The 26456-nt window shown below is 41.6% G+C and overlaps 1 protein-coding gene across 4 annotated transcripts in view; it reads left to right on the top strand.

Annotated features, from left to right (window-relative positions):
- Positions 1-25102, top strand: part of Pcmt1 (protein-L-isoaspartate (D-aspartate) O-methyltransferase) — a 33031-nt gene extending 7929 nt beyond the window's left edge. For 3 of the 4 annotated variants that reach the window (XM_031380344.1, XM_031380341.1, XM_031380345.1), the window contains exons 2-8: positions 7333-7437; positions 9038-9069; positions 12179-12283; positions 15659-15779; positions 16389-16474; positions 18890-19059; positions 23495-25102. In XM_031380344.1, coding sequence (XP_031236204.1) covers positions 7371-7437; positions 9038-9069; positions 12179-12283; positions 15659-15779; positions 16389-16474; positions 18890-19059; positions 23495-23507 — 594 coding nt within the window. In that variant the 5' untranslated portion in view covers positions 7333-7370 and the 3' untranslated portion in view covers positions 23508-25102. Of the gene's footprint in view, positions 1-7332; positions 7438-9037; positions 9070-12178; positions 12284-15658; positions 15780-16388; positions 16475-18889; positions 19107-23494 lie in introns of all 4 variants that reach the window. The other variant, XM_031380342.1, reaches the window with a different exon arrangement.
- The last annotated feature ends 1354 nt before the right edge of the window (positions 25103-26456 follow it).

The raw sequence follows: 26456 nt of genomic DNA, 5'->3' as shown, positions 1-26456 counted from the left end.
AAAAAAAAAAAAAAAAACCAAAAAACCCCAAAACAGCAACAACAACAACAAAATATATATATAAGTACACTGTAGCTGTCTTCAGACACACCAGAAGAGAGTGTTAAGATCTCATTTCAGATGGTTGTGAGCCATCATCTGGTTGCTGGGATTTGAACTCAGGACCTTTGGAAGAGCAGTCAGTGCTCTTAACCACTGAGCCATCTCTCCAGTCCCCTATTCTTAAATTCTTGCACATTCAAACATTTCTCCCTGTAACCTTGATAGCTGAAAGACTGACTTGGAATAGAATCTTCAGATTCTCACACTTCACTGAGTTAGAATTTACTCACTAATTTAGAAAATACAGCTCTAAAAATGTGACAGACACAATTTACAACCATCACTGAATCCTGAAAAGGATCAGGGGTAAACTATTAACAGTTCTCTGACCAAATCTGGGCTGATTCCAGGGTTTTTTTTTTTTCCACTTAGAACATTTTAATAGTGCACATTTTAAAAAAGTATTTGTCTTACAAATTGTTCTGCAATCCAAATATACAACAGCTTGGAAAACAACATTTAGAAAGCAAAAGCCAATGTAAAAAGACAACTACAACAGTACAGGTTTGATATGGCTTCGATTTTACAGCTTTCTTACTGCATCATCTGTGTCAGAGATATGTTCCTTCAGCTGGCTCCATTGTTCCATGTTTAAAGAAATACCTTTTCTCCCTGGTTTCATTTCACCTTCTGAGTCCATCCAATATTCTCTAATATCAATTAGAATTTTTCCTTTAAAGTCCTGAACACTGTCATATCTCATCTTTCCAATCTGGAACATGTTATCATCTCTGCTGCTGCTACTCTGCTTGGAGGATGCCGGAGCTCTAGAAGTCTCACCAGGCTTTTGCTTCTTCACAGGTTTCTCTGGAACAACTTGCTTTTTTCTCTTTAACTTTTTTCTAACTTCGCTGTCAGAATCACTGCCTGGAGCAAGCGAGCAAGCTAGAGGCTGTTGGTCGGCTGGAGCGGAGCAATGCCTAAATCAAAGGAACTTGTTTCTTCAGGCTCTTCAGGCAGTGATTCTGATTCCAGGTTTTATAAACTCTGTGACCTAGGCACATATGTTCACTGGATGGCTGTTCTTGCCCCACTACAGCGCCCCATGTGGCCAGCAGAGCTTAAAATGCACTTGTCTTTTCCACTCCCTCCACTCTGAAGTGGAGTTTCCCTGCAAGCTGCTGCTCGGTCCCCTGCTGGGATGCTTTGCCTAGAGCTTGGTTTACTGGCAGCCGTAAGGCTGAGTGTCTGCCTTCTGCTTGGGCTGGAGCTCTTGAGGTCAGGGTGCCGAGTGCAGCCACAGTTATTCCTTATTGCTTTGGGTGGTCTTCAGGTGACCTTCTAAAAACTTTCATCTTTACTGTGCTTTGAATGTTCCTCTAGAAACCCAGTGTTCCTGCCTGAGGTTCTAATTATTTTCTTTTGTCTTTAAAATGGATCACTTTCCCAGAATATGTTTTAGAGTTGATTATTCCTAGATTGCTTACTTTCTAGGGTGCTTCAGGTCAGCTTTGTATTCATCCACTGAAGAGCTTTGGGCTCTTCTTTTTGGAGGTCAGCTTAGTTTTTCCATTTGTCTTGTGCATTTGTGGTGGGGGCTTCAGGCCACCCCAGGAGCTCTGTGATTGCAGTTTTGTAACAGGTAATGATGGCAGGCAGTGCTTGAGGTGAGAACTAGGAGTGGAGGAGACGGGGTTAGCTGCTGCTTCCATGGATGCTTCCCTTCCTCAGTCTTATCACCTCTGCTCCCAGGAGTCACTCCCTCTCCCTGTTGAGCAGTGAGTCAGCTTGCTGCCTGCCCATTAAAGTGCTTTTTCCTTAGCCAGCTTTACTATAGTAAATTCCACACAGTGTAATTTACCCATTTATTTAACTCATATCATTCAAGGGTTTTGCTATGTTTGCAGAGATGTACAACCACTGCTGTGGTCACATGAACATGTTCATCTTCTAGAAAGGTGTCTTGTCTCACCTTCGTAGTCCCCTGTCATCTTCAACTTTAAGCAATTAGTAATCAACTTTTCAGTATTTTATTTAAAAGTCATATAGTATATAGTAATTTATAAGTAGCCTCTTTAACTCAGCATAAATTTTCAGTTTCATCCATTTTTATGAATAGATACTTCATCCTGTTTGGTGGCTGGGTGATATATCATTGAATAGACACAGCACGTTTTATATCCATCCATCCGCTGATGCTATTTGGACTCTTTGTACTTTTTGACTGACTATTCTAAATAGTGCTGTGATCATTTGTGTCTATGTTTTTGTTTGTTTTGTTTTAAGAGACAGGGTCTTGTCAGGCCGTGGTGGCGCACACCTTTAATCCCAGCACTTGGGAGGCACAGGCAGGCGGATTTCTGAGTTCGAGGCTAGCCTGGTCTCCAGAGTGAGTTCCAGGACAGCCAGGGCTACAAAAGAAACCCTGTCTTGGAAAAAGCAAAACAAAACAAAACAAAAAAAAAAGTGTGTTCCAGCACTGCCTGGCTGATGTTGGCTTCTTATGTTACTTTTTATTATAGCCATCTTAGTGAGTAACAAATGGTATTTCGTGATAGTTAAAATTTGTGTTTTTCTGATGACTAATGATGGTTGGCATATTTTTATGTAATGTGGATCATGGATTATGTATTAGGGAGAATGTCTAGTTAGATCTTTGCACAATTTTAAAAATTGGGTCAGGCTGTTGAGTTGGCTCAGCAGTTAAGAGCATTGACTGCTCTTCCGAAGGTCCTGAGTTCAAATCCCAACAACCACATGGTGGCTCACAACCATCCATAATGAGATCTGATGCCCTCCCTCTTCTGGTGCGTCTGAAGACAGTTACAGTGTACTTACATATAACAATAAATAAATCTTTAAAAAAAAATTAGGTCATCTTATTTACAACTTTCTTTTAGGTTTATATTAAAAAAGAAAAATAACCATGAGCATTTCCAGCTGGCCTCCTTGTTCCCAGAATAATGACTCTGAAACTTAATTATGAATAAATGCTTAGGCCATAAGCTTTGACTCATTCCCGCTTGCTAGTAACTCAATTAATCCTATTTAAACTAGTCTAAGCCTGATGTAAGGCTAGTTACCTTTCTCCATTTTCATGTGTCCATCTTGCTTAGAGTCCAGGGCAAAATCCCCCACCTCTCACTGTCCCCCAGAGTTCCAGTCTGTGTACTGGAACTCCCACCTATAACTTCTTGTCTTTTCCTAATAGGCTGCCAGTGTTCTTTTGTTTTTTGAGACAGGGTTTCTCCGTATATCCTTGGCTGTCCTGGAACTCGCAATGTAGACCAGGCTGGCCTCAAACTCAGAAATCCGCCTGCCTCTGCCTCCCAAGTGCTTGGATCAAAGGTGTGCGCCACCACCGCCCGCCAAGGCTGTCAGTGTTTTATTGAGAAGTGATACTTCCACACAGTGCACAAGAGATTCTCTCTATGTGTTATCAAATATGTTGCGTGGAAGAGGGGCTATGTGCATATGAATATAGGTGGCTGAGGGGCAATGTGCATATGAATATAGGTGGCTGAGGAGGTCAGAGGCTTTGGATCCCACTGCAGCTAGGGTTACAGATGGTTGTAAGGCCCCTGATGCAGGTGCTGGGAACCAAACTTGGGCCCGCTGCAACAGTAGCATTTACTCTTAACCATGGAGCCATATTTCCAGTCCCTGAGTCATCTGTTCTAAAACTTCCTGGGTTTTATTTTTTTTAGAGTTACAGACTGAGCCCAGAGCCCTGAGACATGCTAGACAAGTCCTCTACTACTGAGTCCCAGCCTAGTGACTGTTTTTAGTGCTAACTCCTAAGAGTTCTTTGAGGGTCTCATGTTACCTTGCTGGCTCAAGTTCACAGCACTGCAGAGGATGACCTTGCACTTGTCGTCCTACCTCCACCTCCCAAGTGCTAAGATATGAGACTGCCACCACACCTGGCTAAGACTCTGCAGATAAGGATTTATAAAGACATTCTCCGACCAAATCATTGGTCTTTTCCATCAGTTATGAAGCCTTCCGATTAGGGAAGGTCTTTTGAAGCACAATTTATTTTATTGTTGTTATAGTTTTGATGCTTTTGTTTTGATATTTAAGAATCTATTGTCAAATCTAAAGTTTTGAATATTTACTCAGTATTTTCTTTTATAGTCTTTCGATTTATTTTACGAGTTTTGAGTAGTTTACCAGCATGTATGTGCACCATGTGCAGGCCTGCTGCTTACAGAGGTTAGATGAGGGCATCAGATCCCCATGGACCCCAACCATGTGAGTGCTGAGAATAGAACTGCTTTTCTACAAGAGCTCCCAGTGCTCTTAATCCCTGAGCCATCTCTAGCCTTCGTCATCTTTTCTTCTATGAAGGTTACCATATGGCTTTTATATGTAGGCATGAGATTTTGTCTTTTGTTTTGTTTTGTAGGTTTTTGAAACAGAGTCTTTCTTTGTAGTCCTGGCTTCAACTTGCTCTATAGGCCAGGCTGGTTTCAAACTCACAGATTCACTTGGCTCTATTTTTAGTTTTAAAAAAACTGCCTTTTATTAATTTTTATATATGTCACAAGGAAAGGTCAAAGCTAAGCCCTTTGCTGTGGCTCTCTAGTTGTCTCAGCGTCATTTATTAAGACTCTTCTTTTCTTGTTGAATGGTCTTGGCACCCTTTGCCCAGTGACTTTGGAGCCAGTACTGCTCTTCCAAACCCTAGGCATGTGTTGATATTATAGTATCTTCTGGGGAGAGGAGGACAGGGAGCAGTCTCTGCCCTCAGTGGGGTGCAGAGAGATGAGCTGAGGGAGGCAGGAAGGCATTTTGCTTCAACACAGTAGCTGGTGGAGGTTCAAACTTCTGGAGTCGGACTCTAAGTTGTTTATTGTAGGCATATTTAATCACAGCACAATTTGGTGAAAAATATTCTGATGGCAATTAATTCAATCCTGGGTGCACAACAAACACACATAAAATCTCCTTGATGAACGAAGTAAGTGAAATATGAGTCAGACATGACTGCATCAAAACTCTATTCAGTCTTTAAAGATAGGATCTATTGACTGACTGAGAAAAACAAGCTTATAACAAGGGTCCTGGGGAGCTTCAGGGACCAGGGAAGTCTCTGACCACACAGATAGCACAAAGGTCAGGTTAGAAGGCTTGTTGCTTCAGCCATCTGGTTGGATAACAGCTAGAGCACTCTGTCCCTTGAAGGATAACTCTTGTGTGCTTAACATTCCAGGTTCCTCTAGTGCTTACCTGTGAGCAGCAGACCTCTGCCTCCTACAGTACTTAGCAGTGTACTTACTTTGGGGGGAATGGTTTCATCAGTGTTTAATCTATGTCTTTTGCTTCCTCTTTCTTTGGTATTTTCCTTCTGGTAGAATGATGCTGTAGGTCATGTTTGTTTTGTGTCTGCCCCTTTTGGTCTCAGGTTTAGGGGTTTATTTTGTTGTCTTTTTTTGAGCAGCTGTATGGCCACCATTAACTTCTGAAAATTGAAAGTTCCACAGCTGATGTTTAAATGACATAAGTTTGCATAAATGTTTAAACTCTTCATGTTCGTTTTATTGAAGTCTCATTTTTTATTATATATTTATATATTTATTTATTTATTAAATGGAAGGTTATTATTATTATTTATTATATGTAAGTACACTGTAGCTGTCTTCAGACACACCATAAGAGGGCATCAAATCTCATTACAGATGGTTGTGAGCCACCATGTGGTTGCTGGGATTTGAACTTGGCACCTCTGGAAGAGCTGTCAGTGCTCTTAACCACTGAGCCATCTCTCCAGTCCTGAAGTCTCATTTTAAAATAGCTATTTATAATGTAGTCAAATAAAGCAAAGTATACTTTGGTTTAAACATTTTACTTATTCTGAACTTGCTGGCATTTCTGTAACCTTGGTGCTTAGGGTGTTGAGTGAAAATGGTAGGTTTAAGTCCTCCCTGGCCTTATATACTGAGACCCTGTCTCTAAAGAGCAAAACAAAAACAGCAAGAAAAAACTATTTCTCTCCAGAAGTGCTGAAGTCAAGTCCATTCAGTCTTACTGCTTGTAGATCTGTAACTAGGCCATTTTGTTTGTCCTTTTGTGGGAAAAAGTTTGTCATGTCCTATAGCCAGTGAACACAATTAAGAGAGAACTAAGAGCATCATTGAGTGACTATAAACATGGTTTTATGAGAGTTATTGAAATTGTTTTGTTTTAAATAGATAAAAGTCTGTGAACTAGCTATATAGACCTTGAACTCAGTGGAATCTGCCTGTCTTTGCTCCCAAGCACTGGGATTAAAAAAAGCATGTTCCACCATACCCACTGAGGCTTTTTTTTTTTTTTTAAGATTTATTTATTTTATGTATATGAGTACAGTGTAGCTGTCTTCAGACATACCAGAAGAGGATGTCCATTACAGATGGCTGCGAGCCACCAGAGCCATCATGTGGTTGCTGGGAATCGAACTCAGGACCTCTGGAAGAGCATTTGGTGTCCTTAACCAATGAGCTATCTCTCCAGCCCCCGCCCCCACTCAGGTTTTAACATACAGTATTAAACAGTTAGTTGCTGGGGAAAGTAAATGTAAATGGTATTGACCTTGTTTTCCTTCTTGAAAGATTTCAGTTCTTTTGGACTCTATCACTGTGTCAGCTGGGCTTTTTTCACTTGCCTCTGCATCTGTGGGTTAGTCCTGTTGGTTTTCCTTTTTTGCAGGGTTTACTGTATAGCATTTTCTAGCTTGGGACACACTATGTAGACCAGGCTGGCCTTGAATCCGTGTGGCTCTGCCTGTTTCCCTAGGCTGGGATTTACAGGCTTGAGCCACCTACTTACCCAGCTCCTCCTTCTGAAGGCTCTGCTTTATGCTGCATCTGTCTCGCACTGGCTTTTATTTGTCTTCTCTGTGTGTTCTTCCCTGTCTCTTCCAGTTACCATCTGTGTGGATGGAGACATAGATTTCTAACTCAGGACTCTTGAACCTCTGGATACTCCTGCTTGTGTGACCCATAGCTCTCCATTCATCTTGATTCCTTTCTGGGGTTTCTCAGCTCATGGCATGATTGTTATCTGTTACCCAACTTGTACCCCAGTTCAGTCTTCAGTCAGCTCAGTATACATTATATATTACATGTAACTGAAACCCTTTTCATTGTCTCCATCCTGACCACTGTCAGTAGAGGCAAGTGTCGTTTCCTGGATCATGGCAGGCAATAGACTCGTCTGCTTCTTTCTGACCTCTGCTGTGCAGCCAGAGTAATTTTGAAATGCATCCGATGTCACCGCTGCTTAAAATAGCTGTCTCATTCATTTCAGAGAATGGAATCATCAAGACAGATAAAGTATTTGAAGTGATGCTGGCTACAGACCGCTCCCATTATGCAAAATCTAACCCTTACATGGATTCTCCACAATCAATAGGTAAGCTTTATATTTCTTTTTTTTTTTTTTAAGATTTATTTATTTATTATATGTAAGTACCCTGTAGCTGTCTTCGGACACTCCAGAAGAGGGCGTCAAATCTCATTACAGATGGTTGTGAGCCACCATGTGGTTGCTGGGATTTGAACTCAGGACCTTCAGAAGAGCAGCCAGTGCTCTTAACCACTGAGCCATCTCTCCAGCCCTATATTTCTAAAAAGAGCAGTATACATATATAGATTATAACCCTATTAATGGAAATTTTGTTGTCTAGTTTTATATCCCAACCCACCCTTTGTAGCAAAATCCTGTCTTTAAAAATATATTATGTGAATTAGGAAGTTTGGGAATATTTTAAAGAAAACCAAAGTTTAATGAAAACTTAAGAGTTGTAGCTGAGTGCTGTTTATTGAGGATCCTTAATTTTGAAACTGCATGTTAGCATTGATTTTTAAAATCAGTATTTAAAGGGAATGAGTAACTAAGTCATTGATGGTTCTACTTCACCTGCCCCATGGATGCTTTGCCTTTCTTTTGTCTTTAGAAAGTTCCACATTTAATTCCTTGTCCTGAAGCAGGTTTTGCTGAGCTGCTGAGCCTTGGCAGCGGGCGCCTTTGAGGCTTAGAAGTGCCTCAGGATTCTGTCGGCCAGCTGCCATGTCTTCTTCTGAAGCACTGTGACAGTCAGCAAGAAGATCCTGGGGAACTTCTGAACCCCGAAGGCACCTGCTACCACTGCTCAGTGAAAACTGCTTCAGAGGCAGAGGCAGGTAAATAAATCTTGAGAGTGTAATTTCGGAAGGAAGAGAAACCTGGGCTAAAACTCAGCACAAGACAGTAATTTATCACTGGATGGCAAAAGAGGAGCACGTTGAAGTGCTTTACTAGTCTCCTAAGCTGGTGGTCTGCCTGTTAAAGCGTTGTCCTAAATGTGAAACTAATTCTGCTAAGACTTTGCGTACTTATTTTACTTATGAAAGTTTTTTCTTTTATAAATATGAAGAAAATTCTTCCTGGTGTAAGCCTGTACTTCCAGCTACTTGGGAGGCTAAGACAGAGTGATGCTGAGTTCAGGGTCTGCCCAGGCTCATATGAGACCGTCTCAAAAAGAAAGAAACGAAGAAAGGACCAAAGCACCCAAGCTGGCATGATCCTTGTAAACTGAGCACTTGGGTGGTGAAGGCAGGGGGATCAGGAGCCCGCCTGCCCTGGCTACAGTCAATGCAAGACTAGCCCTGACTCTATGAGACCTTGTCTCAAACAAGTGGTTTATAGATTTATAGGTCTATGCAAGATCTAAACAAGTGGTAATGCACTCAAAGCGGTGGTGTGGCCCTTTCCTTCATTAGCAACAATACAGAGGGCATCTTAGAAGTAGGAGAGTGAGTGGGTTTACTAGAAGAGCACATTAGCCTTTGCGGTGATTGTGTTTTCTAAGTTCTACCTATGTCAAAAAAATTTTAACAGACTTTGCTTAAAGATCATAAAAAATGAAAAAGAATTGTGAAAAACAACGTGTGGCTGTTAGAAAAGGAACTGCATACATTATGTGTTGTGTTCTTGTAGCAGAGAATGTATCAGTATTCTTTTTGTTTTGCAGGTTTCCAGGCAACAATCAGTGCCCCTCACATGGTGAGTTAACTTTGTTCATTTGCTCGCAAACAGGACACATTTCACTCAAGTCATAAACATACTTTTTCTTTTCTCTTTTGAGACCACGTCTCACTATGTAGATCAGGCTGGTCTCAAACTCAGAGAGCTACATGCCTCTGCCTCTTGCCTCCCAAGTGCTGGGATTAAAGGTATGTACTGTCATGCCTGGCTGAACATCTTATTTATATTTGGTGTTTAGAAGAACTCTTCTTGTTAGAAGCTGCCATTATTAAAGACTTCAGTGTCTGCTGTTAGTACCTCTGACATAGAAATTGAACATAGCAAAGAGAAGAGAATATTTTACATAATGCTGTGGCTTTGTGCTGTCTGACTCTTCCTTTGATGATGTGTCTGTTCACTGCAGTCAGGCCCCTGCAGCAGACCAGGTGACTTGGTAAGCTAGTGAGCTTATTGGGGTTACTTAGATAAGCTTGGTGACTCAAAGGCTACCATGTCACTGCAAGGGACACCCTAGCTGTAATGCACAAGTGGGCTGTAATGCACAAAAGGTACATCGAGGAGCCCTGAAATGTTTGGTCAATTCTATCAGACTCTTCACCCCAAATTGTTCACACTTCTTTTAACCTTGAAGAGAGAGGCAAGCTGCACTCTATTACCCTTTCTGGGCTCCCAGTGTCTTGGGAGCCTTCCTTTCCCCTCCGGTGGGCAGTGTTCCAGCTTAGAGGAAATAGCTACAGCCTTAGGCCCCCAGGATCTGAAGCTTTCACAGCTCATTTGGGAGAGTCTTCAGTGAATAGCGATGCATAGCAGGTGGAAAGATATGTGACTTTGAAAAGACCTGTTTCTAGTGATCTTGGTTTCTCTGTGTAGCCTTGGCTGTCCTCAGATTCACTCTTTAGTCTAGGCTGGCCTCAAACACATAGAGATCTGCCTGGCACTAAAGGAGAAAACTATGACTATCCAACTAACGATATTTATTTTTATTGTATGTATATGTGTAATTGCCTGTGTGTGTGTGTTTGTGTGTGTGTGTGTGTGTGTGTGTGTGTGTGTCATGTGCAGCTAGCTCCCAAATAATGGAGGCAGAGACCTTTGTGTGTGTGTGTGTGCGTGTGTATGTACCATGTGCAGCTAGCTCCCAAATAATGGAGGCAGAGACCTAGAGACTTATTCAACAAGCATTAAGCACAATAACTGAGCAGATATTCCTAACTGTCTGTACTATCTACATTCCAACCACACGCTGCAATTATGTGCAGTTTGACACATCCTGGCTTATCTGCTCCATGTGTGTCCTCATGGAGAACTCCTTGGTGACTCTTCCTCATACCTGACCTTATGGCAACCTTTTTCTTTTTCTACCTGCCTTGTGGCCCTTCTTCTCCTGGACCTTTACAGGCTGCATGGTAAACTCTTTCTACCTGGCTCTTTTCCCTGGGACCCCTGGCTGGAATTGGAAGTCAATCTCCTCTGACCCATCATTGGTTGTTCACCTTTTATTAACCAATGGGAGATAATTGGGGAGGATTCTTTACATTGGTAAGGAGGATTCTACTAGATCTCGGGGAACAGAAATCAGCATCTGAATACACAGAGCACAAGGCCGACCCTAACACTGGGGCACTGGTCTAGAACCCTAGTCTCCCTCCTACGAGAGCATCAAGTACTTTTAATCTCTGAGCCATCTCTTTAGCTCCTTAGTTATTTTCCCATTGTTGTGATAAAACATCACGATCCAGGCTACTTATTAAAGAAAGCATTTAATTTGAGGTTCATGTGTTTCAGAGGGTTAGGGGTTAGAACCTGTGATTCATGATGGCCAGCTTAGCAACAAACATTCAGGCATGATGCTGGAGTAGGAACTGAGAGCTTACATATGATCCACAAGAATGAGAGAGGAGGGAGGGAGGGAGGGAAGAAAGGGAAGGAAGGAAGGAAGCAGGGAGGGAGGGAGGGAAGGAGGGAAGAACAGAGGGAAGGAGGAAGGGAAAGAGAAAGAAGAGAGGGAAAGGGGACTTAACTGGGTTAACTGGGAATGGCCTGGGCTGTTGAAACTTAGGAGCCCACACAATGATAACACCTTCTCCGTCAAGCCCACCCCTCCTTATTTTTCCAAAATATCCCCACCAGCTGAGTACCAAACATGCAAATGTATATGAGCCTACTGGGGCCATTTTCTTTCAGACCACCACAATACTATAGACATAAAAGTAAGATTTTATCCATTTGCTTTGGCATTTACGAATTTTACATAAGCCCGGTGGTGGTGGCTCATACCTTTAATCTCAGCTTTTTAGAAGTAGAGGTAGGTGGATCTTTGTAAGTTGAGGCTATCCTAGTCTATGGAGTGAGTTCAAGTCCAGCCAGGGATACACAGAGAAATCCTGCCTCAAAAAAGGGATTTAACATACAGGTAATTCTTTTTAAGTTTTGTTTGTTTGCTTTTTTGAGACAGGGTCTCAACATGTAGCCTTGGCTGGGCTGGAGCTCACTATGTAGACCAAGTTGGCATCTGCCTCCTGAGTAACACCATACTCAGTACTTTTTATGACTTTTACGAAGTGCTATTAGCTTACAGTTATATTTAGTAACATTATTTGTTTTTATTATAGATTGCAGTTAACTTAAATCTCTTCAATATTGATATTTGTTATAATTCATTTATATATACCTGAACATAGTCTAAGCTATAAAAAAAACCCACATGGCTCTTTAAGTATTGAATTTCCCTTCAAAATATAAGTGAAACAATATTTGCTTCTACATAACAAAGTGACTATTTTTCCAGAAAAGTTAGAAGAAACTGGCAACTTTGGTTGCCTTAGGGAGTAGAACTGGACAGTTGGGAAGGAAGGGGTTGAGGGGTTTTCACTGAGAACCCATTTTTTTAACCTGTGACTTTGAATTTTAATTTATATAGTTGTTAGCTAAAATCACAGGAGTATTTTAAATGTAGGAGGCCTAATGGAACTTCAGAACTCTCATATAATTAATTACTCTGGTGTCGGTCTGTTCCCATTGTCGTCATGGTTGGTAAGAGACGAGACTTTGGTAGAAAGTTACCAGCTGTGTTTATATGAGGTGGTATATAGACTTTAAGAAATTAATGCTAATGTTCTTTCCTCAGCATGCATATGCACTAGAACTTCTGTTTGACCAGTTGCATGAAGGTGCTAAAGCCCTTGATGTAGGATCTGGAAGTGGAATCCTCACCGCCTGTTTTGCACGGATGGTAAGAACTTTATTCTCCCTTGTGATCCCAATAGAAATGTGTTATGGGATTTAGCTATGGTTTCTTCTTACTGGTGGTTTTAATTTTCTTGTTTTGTTTTCTTGCGTTCTATTAAGATGGTAATCTTATATGTATCATTTAGGATTATTGTTGCAAGTGACAAAACCCAAACTGTAGAGCTCAAAGAGAATTTATTTAGCTTATCTAATGGTAAAGTCTAAGGGCCTCCCTGGCTTCTTACTGTGGCTGGATTTAGAAGGCCAGGCTTTATTTTATTTTATTTATTTTGGGTTTTTGAGACAGAAATTCTCTACATAACTCTGACTATCCTCAAACTCACCCTGTAGACCAGGCTGGCTTCAAATTTACAGAGATTCACCTGTCTCTGCCTCCCAAGTGCTGGGTTTAAAGGCATATGTCACCATGCTTGGCTGATTGGTTTCTCTCTGGGTGTTTATTTACCCTTACATTTTTCTGCATGTGCATCATGATTAGACAGTCCCTATCCTATACTCCCAATATAGCAGTCCAGTTATTCAAACTACAATCTGCTAAGTTCTCATTTAACAGAAAAAAACAGCAGGTCTGGTTTTCAGGCCATCTTACTGTCTCTTAAGAATAGAGGTGGGACTTTTCCCTTAGGAGAGGAGATGGCAAAAGCCCTGCCTACTGTATTCCAGTGGCTTGTTTAGTGAGGCACCAGAGGCTTATTTGGTGACACTGTCCATAGTGTAAGCTGGGACCACTAAGGCACATGGAGTGAAGGTTCATCTGAGTTCAGAGTCTCAGGTTGCTTTGAGGAAGCCTGTGTCCAGAGGCCACAGTGGGAGGTCCTGGTCTACTGAAGTGTATGCATTTGTCTTAGATTAAAATTGTATATGACTGCAGTAGTTTCTACAGTTAACTCTGCAGAGATGGGAATTTTGTCTAGTTTTTGTTTCCCTTGTTGTTGATTAAATATGTTGCTTGGCACACGGTGGGGTATCACAAACTTCTTTTCAGACATTTTGCTCGTTTTGTAGACTTCAGGTCCTCAGAACTGGGTATCAGGAATTCTATAAAAAGGGACAAATAGCATTGAACTAATGAATAGTTCTCTAGGGCTAATGTTACTAATTTTAAAGGAATATTCATTTTTAAAATATCATTAGGGGTTTGAGAAGATGACTCAGCAGGTAAAGACACATGTTGCCAATCCTGACAACCCAAATTTAATTCCTGGAACTCACATGATGGAAGGAGAGAACAGCTTCCATAAATTCTCCTCTGACCTCTCCACATGTGCCAGGACACATGCCCCTTCCATGCTCCCCTGATCTCTCCACATGTGCCAGGACACATGCCCCTTACATGCAAATTAAATAAATATAAATGTAGCTTTAAAAAGGTCTCTGACTTATCTTTTCAAAATGGTATTGTTTACCAAGCTTGTCAGTGTTCTGAGTGCTTGCCATGTGTCTTTTGTTTCTCAGAGCCTCTATGTGGTATAGACCCTGTCTCTTCTTACTTTGTACTTGAGAAATGTGGTTTAGAGAATGAGGGGTTTTTATGCCTAATGTCAGGTAACTATGAGTGAAGAAATTCAGACAGGATCCAGGAGTTTGTTCAGAGCCTTGATTCTGTTAACATGTTTGTAATTAATACTGACACTTATGTCCTTTTTATATATTTATGTATTTACCTTTTTGAGACAGAGTCTTACTGTGTAGCCCTGGCTCCCCTGGAACTTGCTATATAGATTGGGCTGGCATGTAATTCAGAGATTCACCTGGCTCTGCTTCTTAAGTGCTGGGATTAAAGGCACCATCTTGCCTGGCTTCTTCTTCTTCTTCTTTTTTTTTTTTAATGTGTTTTCATAGTTTTTACTAGTATAGTATAGGAATTTTGCCTCATCATTTTTTTAATTTTTGATTTCAAACAATCAAGGCTTGCCTCAAATTTACTCTGTATTCAGACTGGCCCATCCTGTCTCAGCTTCCCAAATTATGGGATGATAGGTGAGTACTATAGTGTCTGGCTTCTTAAAATTTTTTATGTAATATTTGAATTTTTTTCTAAAATTTATTTTATATTTTGGAGACAAGGTCTAAATGTAGCTTTGGCTGGCCTGGAACTTGTTATGTAAACTAAGCTGGCCTCAAATTCATAGAAATCCACCTGCTAATAAAAGTAATCGTATACCACCATGCCTGACTCAACAGTTGAGTAGTTTTTAAATTATCTGTCTTAGGGTTTCATTGTTATGAAGAGACTCTATGACCACAGCAACTCGTATAAAGGAAAGCATTTAATTGGTGCTGGCTTACAGTTTCAGAGGTTCAGTCCATTATCATGATGGGAAGCACGGCAGCATGCAGGCAGACATGGTGGAGGAGCTGAGAGGTCTCCATCTGGATCGTAAGGCAGCCAGGAGGAGACTTTCTCCATTCTGGTCAGAGCTTATGCTTAGGACCTTAGTCTACCCCCACAGTGACAAACTTCTCCAACAAGGCCACACCTCCAAATAGTGCCACTTCCCATAGGCCAAGTATTTTTAAACCACCACACCTGGACCTAAGCTTTTGTGTGTGTGTGTGTGTGTGTGTGTGTGTGTGTGTGTGTGTGTGTGTGTGTGTATGTGTGTGTATGTGTGTATGTGTGTGTATGTGTGTGTGTGTGTTTTGAGACAGGGTTTCTCTGTGTAGCCCTGGTTGTCCTAGAACTCACTCTGTAGACTAGGCTGGCCTCGAACTCAGAAATCCTCCTGTCTCTGCCTCCCGAGTGCTGGGATTAAAGGCGTGCGCCACCACTGCCCGGCCTAAGCTTTTTTTAAAAAAAAACTTTTCACAAGATCTTTATAAGTTCTAGATTGTAGTTCATTCCAGATATAGTCAAGTTGACAACTTAGAATAGCCATCATCACACCCTTTTAGCTAGAGTTCATACACATTAAATATTGGTAATTAAATCCTACTTCAAAGTTCTAGATTTAAAAATATATTTCATTTTTTGAGACTGGGTCTTACCGTCTTACCATATAGCTGTGGCTGTAACTCACTATGTAGAGCAGGCTGTCCTTGAACTTTGCTTCCCAAGGCCTGTGCCACCTACCACACCTAAGTTCTGGGTTTAAAAATTAAAAATGTAAGAAAGACACAAGTTTCTTGTATTATATGTTTTTGTAGTTTAGTTTAACTTTATAATTGCTTAAATAAAATTACTTCAAAAAGTAAAAAAAAGTTGTAAATGGTAATTATGATAAATTAAGAGTTCAGCAGATAAAAGACTTAATTTTTTATTTCTCATTACAGAATATGGTTTTAATTAAGGAATTAATGAAACCTCAGAAAAGCAAATTTGGCCCTGTGGACTCTTAAATTATCTTTTGTTTTTCAGGTTGGACATAGTGGAAAAGTCATTGGAATTGATCACATTAAAGAACTAGTAGATGACTCAATAACTAATGTCAAAAAAGATGACCCAATGCTACTGTCCTCTGGGCGAGTGCGACTGGTTGGTGAGTAGCAGAAAGCTTACTGTCTCTCTTCATTTGCACAAGAGCAGTGAAATTATAAAGATCTTGTGAAAAGTTAGAGCTAAGAACGGCGGTCTTTGCTGGCATCGAGACACAAGTAGAAACAGCAGCCCTTGTCCATTTCAATGGACATGACATGTATTGCTTTATGATCTCAGCTTCTCAGTGGGGTTGACTTTGTTTGCATTTTGCCCATTGGATTTCCCTGTTGTCAAGTGCCTGTTCAGCTCTCCGGTTGCTTGTGTTTATCTCTGATATAGGTGTGGTAGTAATTACTCTTTTGTTGCTTTACATAATTTCTTCACCCCTTGGTGGTATGCATTTTTATTTTATTGCTACTTTCCTTTTATTTTCTTGCCTTCCCCATGCTAGGTAGGTGCTGTACCACCAAGCTCTGTCCCCAGCCCTTCTGCTAAGTAGGAATCCTTATCTGTAAGTGGTTAGGCTTACCCTTATTCCCCAGTCTTCAATGTCTTGAGGATATGTGAAGTCAGAAGTCTTTTACTGCACTCTATTTTCAACCTCCTGGGTTAGAATTCTTCACACCAAGTTTGACTCGCACAGATTCTCAGAGTGTAACTTCTTTTTCAGTGGGTGATGGAAGAATGGGATACGCTGAAGAAGCTCCTTACGATGCGATTCATGTGGGAGCTGCAGCCCCAGTTGTGCCCCAGGCAGTGAGTTGGGATTTATTTTTTCTTTGTGTTTTAGTCCTGTAAAACTTAAAATATTTTTATGTAACAATGTAGTGATGAGTTCCAGATAAAGTTCAGAATATACGTTGTAGTTAATACTAAATGCTAAGAGTTTATTGGATTAAAGAAAAGTGTCTAATGTGAAAGAATTTTGCAGAGTAGTCAAAGAGAAAGTAATGATGGAACTTGAACTGGGTCTAAGAGTCATTGGAGCCTCCAGCTTAGTACTCAGGTGTGTCTATACAGTCTGAGCTCAGTACAGGGAGTACTGCCTTGGGAACAGGAGGCAACATAGAAAGAGCTCAGTGCTTATGTAGACTTGAAGTATACATGTGATGCCAAGAAGGTAGAGATGAAAGGACTGGCTTTGGGAGCAAGCCTGGGGGTGCAGGAAGACTATTTTTTCATTAGAACTCAGAACTCAGGCACATAATTCAAAGGCAACTCAGTATTCAAATATTACTTAAAAAAAAAAAAAGCTGGGCAGTGGTGGTGCACAGCTTTAATCCCAGTAGAGGCAGATTAATTTCTGAGTTCTAGGCCAGCCTGGTCTACAGAGTGAGTTCCAGGACAGCCAGGGCTATATAGAGAAACACTGTCTCAAAAAACCAAACCAAACAAAAAAATTAAAAATGGAAAGGAAAAGATCTGGTGACCAAATTTTAACCAAAAGCAACCTTCTTGGGGACAATACTATCCAGAGTGTCAGGTTTCTTACATTCTGGTTTGTATTATTCAAATGGTAGCATATTGTAGGGCACTGGGCGGTAGGGAGATAAAGGGGGGTGGGAGAGATGCATCCTGCCAGAGCTTGGGAGGCTGCCCCGTGGGGTGGCAAAGGCACCGCTGGGTACCTCAGAAGTACCTCGGGAGAACAGGAGCTGGAGTCTGGGCTGTGCGGAGGGCGACATCCCAGACTGCTGTATGTCTAGGAAGAGCTGAGAACAGACCCTTGGGCAGACTCTTCAGGCAGCTAGGTTTGCCTGGAGCTTTGGGAGGCTTTCCTGAGGGAGATTAGACTCGGCTCTTTAGGGAAAGGCCTAAGCCATTGTTTCAGCAGGTCAGTGAGAGAGTGGGGTGGGGGGGGGGTAGGAAGGGGTGGAGAGAGAGGGAGAGGAGGGGGGGGGGCCGGCTATGGCCATGTGGAGAGAGGTGAAGGGAGAGGTAAAGAGAAAAACGAGGTGAGAATAAGAGCAAGAGCTTAAGTGAAAGGTAGGAGGGGGCAAGCAGCGCTTATTATAGCAGGCTGGGCTACCTTGCTGTTGCCAAGTAACTGTGGGGCGGGGCATGCCTGGCTGTGATCAGGTGACTGTGCGAGTGAAGTTCTTCCAGAATACCGGGAGCTTGGGGCATTGTCTACATGACTGGTCTACGGGATAATGGAGACCTTATGGTGTCAGGCGCGTAATGTCTGGCGGCATAGCTCACTGTTCCATCCCTTGTAGAATTTTCTACTGGGTCTCCTGAGTAAGCCTCACTCAACCAGAACACAGACTGCCTTTCACGGTCCAACAGCACATGATGTAACCGGTTTCAGACTGGAAGGGTAGTCTTGGTCTGTGCCCATAGGACTGTCCTCATGCCAGCACTGAAAGTGTCCAGTCCAGCCTCCTCATTGCAGCCCTGCTATGAGGATTCCCTTACTATTGTCTCAGAGATGCCCTAGATCCACTGCAGTCGGAGAGCACTTACCTGTTGGTTCTCTGTACTTTTCCCTTCTCCATGCCCCCCTCCACAAAGATCTGGAACACGCTACACTGGCGTTAGAGTTCTCTGTTGTAGTAGTGTGTCTGCTCTTTAGCTGTACTAGGCAGCTCTCTCAGGTGTTATGATGAAAGAGATGAATATAACAGTTTCTATCATCAAATAACTTGTAGCTTAGTAGGGGAAGCGGAAAAATAAAGGGGTAAGTGGGTAAGTGGTTTCTAGAACTGTGCTACGTGTTCTGTGTTCAACCAATAGGGAATGAAAAATATTTTTTTGGATGGTGGGGGGACGTCCTGGAAGTTGAAGGAGCAGCATTTAAGTTTGCTGTCACTGTGTACTGACATTGTATAGACACTGAGTCTATACAATGGAGGAATGCACAGGCCCTGTTAGCAAAACCAGTGACTTAGAGATGGCTTAAGTGTGGGAGGGTATATATTATATATATTATATAGTATATAGTATATATATTATATGTGAGCACTGTGCTTGTAAGAGACCTGAGCCACTGTGGATTTTGTTCAGCCTGACGGGTCCTGAAATGAAGCCCTAAAGACACTAAGAAGTGACTAAACAAAGCGCTTTTCTCCTTCTGCCCATGGACATTGAGCATTATGCACAGCACTGTCCGATGGTGTGGCTGTTTCACATCTGTAACTTGCTGTGTGGGGGGTTTCTTTTTTCTCCTAGTTAATAGACCAGTTAAAGCCTGGTGGAAGATTGATATTGCCAGTCGGTCCTGCCGGTGGAAATCAAATGTTGGAGCAGTATGACAAGCTACAAGATGGCAGTGTCAAAATGAAGCCTCTAATGGGGGTGATATACGTGCCTTTAACAGATAAAGAAAAGCAGTGGTCCAGGTGGAAGTGACTTTCTCTTCTGCTCTTTCTTCCTCCACACATTCAAGGTGAAAGGGTGTGGGCTTTAAGACCTTAGCCTGCAAGAGCTGATGCTGGTGGTTTCCTTCATGCTACTCCATTAAAGCATCAGAAACTCATGACACTAAAGAGTCACAAGTGGTGCATGGTCTGCCCTTCTTTCAGTTTGACTCGTACCTTTAGAAAGGGAGGATGAGACCTGGTCGGCACGGCTGCGTCTGGGTTTTGCAGGGTGATCTTATTTATCAGACTTCCCTGCATATTTATGTCATGTTTATTTATAGCTGCTATATGGTTATGGAAATAAACGCTTTGATCTGGAAAAGAGGCCATCATTTCTTGCTTTATTCACTCCCTCTAATACTACTGTGACAAGGAGAAAGAAAAACATTTGGAAAGGGCAAAGATATTTGTCCCAGTTTTCAAAAAAAATGTCAGAATCCCAGAGAGGACCGCCTGCCTTTGGGTTGATATGTTTGGGTCGGTTCCAAGGTGTGAATCAGGGCTCTCAGAGCCACTGTGGGAAGTCAACGTGTCGGCATGCTGTAGATGAGGACGGCCAGTTTTGAGCACTTTTGGATAAATTTTGAGAGGAAAGGGATTCCAGAAGCTGTCCAGTATACACACCAGGTCTCACAACCTGCCTGGAGGGCATGCAGCACAGAGCTGCCCTCACAGCCTGTCTCCAGAGCATCGCATGGCTCACTAAGAAACTAGTGCCTGCTTTTGCTCAGTGCCACTGTGTCAGCTGAATGCATCCTGCTCTCTCCTCTCCCCATGGAGAGATACAAGGACAGCATAGTAGGGTGCTGTGCCGTGTTGCTTGAAACTGGTGTCTAAATAAGGGTGATCTCTCAGTGTCTGCCTTAGAATCCTTCTTGGTTGACAAAAATTTACTTCAAGAGGATTTTTTTTTTTTTAATAAGTGGCAATTTTAAGTACAATGGAACTTTTAATTTTGCTTTCTGTATAGAAGACAGACACCATTGAATGACTTTTTAAAATTCCTGTGTATGTGTGTGTGCGCATGTGTGTGTGTGTGTATTTGCATGTGTGCATGTGTGTACGCCATTGCATGGGTGTGGAGCTCAGAAAACAACCTGGAGAAGTCAGTTCTCTCCTACTATGTGGGACCATGGTATTGAGCTCAGATTCTGAGTATAGACACAAGTCGCTTTTACCCACTGAGCCATCTTGCCAGTCCTTGAGAGTTTAATTGCAAAAGTAAAAACTTAATTGCTTAAAGCAGTGTTTTAACTCTTGGATTTGTGGCCATCCATGAATATATTAGACCAGTCAGGGGCCACACCCTTAAAAACAAAACATGATAACTCTGCCCCTCGCTACAGCCAGTTCCACAGCCAGTTGATAGTATTCCACCGTCCCCATGCTGGGATTTGTCTGGCTTGAAGTTGTGTGTTGCTTCGTGCATGCTGTCGCAGTCTCTGTGAGTTCATATGTGCAACTTGGCTGCCCCGCTGTATCTGGAAAACAGTTTGCTTATAGTCGTCCACTGTCTCTGGCTCAGTCTTTGCAGCCTGTTTCTGCAATGATCCTCAGCCTTGGGTGGGGATATGATGTCCCATTTAGGGCTGAGCACCCCACAGTCACTCATTCCTGCATCCTGACTAGTTGTGGGTCTCAGTGTTTGTTGCCATCTACTGCAAAAAGGAACTTTTTTGATGACCAATCTGTAGGTACAATGAGAATTCATTAGGCATCTATTTAGTACTGTTCTATTAACAGAGTAATAGTAGTAGATTCTCCCTGAGGGCCACAGGTTCTTGGCCCTGATACAGGGACCAGATATGGGTTCCAGCGTATGGAATGGGTCTTAAATTCAATCAGTATGCCTACTCCCATGACACTTGTGCCACTACTGTACCAGTGGGCACATCAGTCATTATTGTAGTTTGCAGAATTCACATCTGAATAAAGATAGATGATTCCTTTCCTCCTTTCAGTATAAGATTTTTCCAGTGCTTTATAAGCTAGCCAGTAGGGATAGTAGTATTCCAGGTCATCACTAGCTTGAGTTCCCCATATTTTATGTTTAAAGCATGTGATGTTTCAGCAGTAGGGTCTTACTGACAGTTTCTGCAAAGTAACCAGAGCAATGACAGTAACCCCTAGCAAGTAAAACTGCCCCCCATTTCTTCATAAAGAGAATCCCTTTTTTCCATTATATGTGCTTTGGAACCCCCCAACAAAACAAACAAAATCCCTGCATCTTCCTGATTCAAACTGTTAGGAAACATTAGTAGATCTATTTCCTGGTAGTACATTCCATTTGTTCTTGAATGACACTGTATGATTCAGTATTACTAACACAGAGCTATTAAAACAATATAACAAATCTACATGGTTGTAACCTACTGACGAACATATAGCCATTTTTAAAAAGCCTTTCTAAGTCTTGGGCATGCTACTTTTTACTGTAAATGATCAGATAAAGGTAAGCAGAATTTTGAACATTGGGGAAAATTTAGTAACTAGAAAGTTGAATGGATTTGAGAGTTAGGCTATGTGAAAGTTGAATATGTATTCACAGCAAATGTTGGCTTTTCTTTGTACCCTGAAATTTAAAATTCCAATCGACGAGCTTGGTTTTTCTTGAGAACATGTGAACAAAGTCCAGATGTGCCCCAGTAGTAGATTATTTGCCTAGCATGCTCACGTCCTTGAGTTTGATCCCCAGTATCTCCACAAAAAAGCCAAGAAACCAAACCAAACTAAACCAAAACACCCTCAAAAACAACAACAATAATAACAAACCATAATGGGGAGGGTATTTGGAAATGTGTTATGTTATTGATGAGTGTTAGGATTTATTTAGATAATTATTTAATGCCTTACAATAAATAAATAAATAAATAAATGAAAGTTTTACAGTTTAGGATCCTAATTCATGGGTTAGTGAACTGTGTGAATCGGGTAAGTGAACCCGCAGTAGACTGATATTCTAACATGTTCATGAATTACAGTTGAGACTGTTTTATGTAATAGCACTACTGTTGTTAGAAGACTATTTAGGGTGGAATAGAACTTATTTGTATCGTGTAAAAGACAACCCAGAGGCTGGAGATTTGGCTTGTCTTCTAAAGTGCATGCTGTGCAAAAAGGGGGTGGGAAGGGGCTGAGTTCAGACCCCTAGCACCACATAAAAGCTGGCTGTGGTGGCGTGTCATTAAGTGGGTAGGGGAAGGGAGAGGCAGGTGGATTCTGTGGGCTTACTGGCCAGCCAGTCTTGTAGTCTTGAAGTTCAAGATTAAGAAATTAAGACTCTGAATCAAAAAATAAAGTAGAAACTAACCAAGGAAGACCTGAGACACTAACATCTGGTCTCTATGTACACACATACACACACACACACCAGTAATGTAATATAAAAAGGGTCTTACTAGAGGAATAATTATTTTGGTATCATGTATAAAACTCAAAAGGCACATTATTTGTCAAGCCTCGAACACAGTACTACTACCCTGGGAAAGCTTTCATGTCATGACTCTATGACAGCCAAAGCTTTTGCATAACATTCATCTTAGTTTTTGCTGAGCCAAGTTGGCTAGGGGAGTGTAGAGCTCCTGAGCTTTGTCAAGTGGCCAGTTTCTCTGCTGCTCACACTTGCCTCTGTCCATAGTATGTAACATTTTCCTGAGTCAGTTGAGGTTTAATCATGATATCACACATATCCCTAAGGAAGTGAGTGTTGAGTGATGTTTTTATCATGCATGTTCCCTTCTGTGAGGCTTTCTGGTGCTTTTGTGTATTTCTGTGCTTAGTGGTTTCATTGAGGTAGAGTTTACATGCCATCCAGTTGATGGCACACTCCCCTCTCCTCTTGCTGACAGCTGCTGGCCCAGTGCTGCACGTGGCTGGCTGACTGAATGGTTTTCTTGGAGCTGATAAAGCTGCTTTATGAAATCAGCTGACAGGTATAATAACGTGCCTACAGACAGTGCATTTTCTCCAGAGAGTTTGAGTTGTAAGTGCAAACAGACTCTCTAAGCAAAAGACTACATTTTTTTTTTATCCAGTTTTGTGACTGTATCCATTAAAAAAAAATGAACTCTCAATGTTTAAATTATATTATAATAAATAAAGTAGATCAGCAAGATGATCCTAGACAGAAGTCATAAGTTTTCTGAATTCTTTTGCCTCAAAAGGAAAAAGTTTTACCTTTAGAGTTAAAAAACCAACTTGGGGCTTGTGGTTTCCTTCTGTGTTTGGGAATAGCATGAAAGAGGCTTGGAGAGACTGATTTTGCTTTGGCTTGGGGGTTTAATGGGCTTTTATTTCCTCTTACTGTGTTGCTTGGAATCTGCATATCTTGCTGACTTGAATGTTGGGTCTAAATTGTTAGAGCGCCAGTTCACAACATGTAGCCCCTAATTATATTTTTCTACTTTCTCCCCAGGGATGAACTGTGAAAGCAACGTGAGCTTGACCAGACTATAACACGGCAGTGGGCTGCTCATCTCAGTCCTTAAAGCATTTGAGAACCAACAGCATCACCAGTCCATAGCACCGCAGTGGACCGCTCATCTCGGTCCTTAAAGCATTTGAAAACCAACAGCATCACAGCTTGTTTTGGACTTTGTTATACTCTTACTTTCAGCATGAAAATGTGTGGTTTTGTAGGGTTTCCTAATTCCAAGCGGCGCAGAGCCACACTGGTAGAGGATGGCTGCAGAGCATTAACTTTGTGTGTTGTTTTAACATGCCCACATTTCACTCTAAAAAATATTAAAAGAAAGGGTTCTCCAACTGGAAAAGCTTCGTTTGTGAATTAGTTGTGAAGCGTGGCTTGGCTTTTCTTGGACACTTAATTCTGTTCCAATATTAATTTATCAGATTTCTTTTGTGCATCAGATAACACCACATCCACAAAGTTTAACTTCGTTGGTAGCTGATGTCTGTTAGATGCTACTAAGAAAACAGAGATGAGCTTTCTTCTTAAAAGCCTTTGATGTGGCGTCGTAGGCTAGCATGTCGTAGATACAGTCAGCTGCTGTTACCTTAAAACTAGGTGTTTGTAAATACTGAAACTTAAAGACGACAGCAGGTGGTGTCCCAAAACACTCAGCTGTTCTGATTGGACAGCTCTGATGTAATTTTCCTCTCTCTAAAAATGCTAGGAGGCTTGTAGCTCAATATCGTTTATCTGTTTCTAGTTTGCTGCTGGTAATGTATCTGCATCTAACACTCTGTGTAAGCTGTTGTCTTTGCACAGTTTATGCAGCGCTGCTTTGCCAAATAAAATTAAAAGCAAAAGAAGCATTGGTGGCCTTTGAATCTAGAAGAGCACAGGTCTGCTAGGTCCAGATGCTGCCCACAGTCATGGGAAACGTTGTATTCCGCTGCTGTGTCTTGTGATATTCTAGGAAGTAAATATGCATAGCATTCGTCCACTCTATGTGGCTGCATTTCTTCAGGACAGAGACTTTGTGTTCATTGTTTCTCTCTGCCTTCCTAGCCCAGGGCTTGGTATTTAATAGCTCTGTAGTAAATGCTCAATGAGTGAGTAATTTAATAACTGTAAAATGTTTGTGAAGGCAGTGGCACTTTGAAGATCTTATTTAAATATGGTTTTATATTTTCTAATAAGACTTTAGTTTTTGTGTAGATTCTAGAACTTGAGAGAAGATTACAAGCTCCCAGTAAATGGGGCTAAGCAAAGCAAAGCCTTCACTCTATGTGTAAGGGCACGTGATTCTGACAAGAAGATTCTTAGTGTCTGAGAAGCCCTTCCCCACTCTTTGCATCTTACATTACCGATTTAAAAGTCACGCAGACATCAGCTGACAAGTGTGTCTTCTTGGCTTAGGTCTCAGTCCCAGGAAACTAGCATTCCTGTGCCCCTGCAGAGCTGAAAGCCTTAGCCAGCTCTGCTCTGCTGCTGGTCGTTGCTCTGGAAGCCTGTCTGTGACCCCTGGAGTCCGGGATGCATGGTCATGTGAAATATGTGTAACGTCAAATGTTCATTCAGGCTTTAACGCAAATAAATCCTTCAACTTCCCCACCAGTCTGGGTCCTTGGTAGTCATTGCACATCACCACATGCAGATCTGTGCTGCAGAGCACAGGAAGGTGCTTCGACTTCAGTTTGCAGTCCAGTGGACGAGACAGCTTAGAAACAGGCAGCATAACCTCCACCCAGTTTGTACAGAAAGTTGGTGCCCAAGAGTTTTTCTTAGACTTTATACTTTGAGGAGGTGAAACTTCAGGATGTTGAATGAACAGCTAGTTTTAACAGCATCACTAAGTGGGTCGAGATGGAAGTAATGGTTTTAATGAGGTCTAAGCCCTTTCAAAGAGTTGAGTTTATATATGTGTATAAGACAGGTAAGAAATGCCTGATTTTCAATGTACATAATTTATTTTCCTTATAGAAAATACATCTGAATATAAATAATATAAGGAACAATGAAGATACTTTGAGACATTCTAGGTAGTGTGATCTTGTGAATAAATTTTTCCCTATAGATTTGGTCTTCCTAAAAGCTAAATCTAGCCATCAGACTTGGGTAGCAATAAGCTTATGTCAGGGTTGAGTTTCTGTTAAGGGCTGCTGCTCTTTCTCAGCCAGGAACAATGCAAATCAGCACCCGGGGAAAATGGTGATTACTGGCCACACAAATAAGATTCCCCTTACAGCTGCCATGTTTTATTGTTGGTTTGTTTATTTGTGGGAGGCGTGGGGGACAGCAAGATGGCTCAGGAGGTAAACAAGCTTGCTGCCAAACCTGAAAACCTGAATTTCAACCACACCCCACCCCCAGACCCACAGGGTAGAACAACTGACACCTGCAGATTGTTCTCTGACCTTCAGGCATTTGTAGCCCTTGTCTGAAATCCCAGCACTTGGAAGCAGGAAGGGTCAGAAGTCATCCTTGGCTACACAGCAAGTCCGAGGCCAGCCTGGACTCCATGAGACCCTGCCTTAAAGAGAAGAAAAGAGAGAAAAAAAAAAAGAAATGAAAGTTCCTACAGTGTATCTCTTTACTAAAGCATCTTAAACATTGAGTGGATTCTAAAATAGAGTAATTTTTTTAAAATAGTAACTTTGTGAACTCTTCAAGCTATTCTTGAGGTGATTCCTCAGAGTTTGTAAGGCCTTTTTCTCTCTCTCTCTCTCTCAGATTTTTCTAGTTTCTGGTAGTTTAGTGTAGCACCAAAGGCAGTCATGACAGTGTGGTCACCCAACACTGATAAACAAATTGCAAGCATGAGTCATCTTATGAATTGTTGTAGAACTCAACAGGCTGATAACTTATGAGCACTTAAACTCTTGTACCATACAAATAATTTTTTTGTTTTTGTTTTTTTTTTGTTTTGTTTGTTTTGTTTTTTGAGACAGGGTCTCTCTGTGTATCCCTG

Source organism: Mastomys coucha, unplaced genomic scaffold (assembly GCF_008632895.1).
Source record: "Mastomys coucha isolate ucsf_1 unplaced genomic scaffold, UCSF_Mcou_1 pScaffold2, whole genome shotgun sequence".
NCBI lineage: Eukaryota > Metazoa > Chordata > Mammalia > Rodentia > Muridae > Mastomys > Mastomys coucha.
The sequence above is the reverse complement of the archived record's forward strand: the minus strand, read 5'-3'. Positions and strand labels throughout refer to the sequence as shown.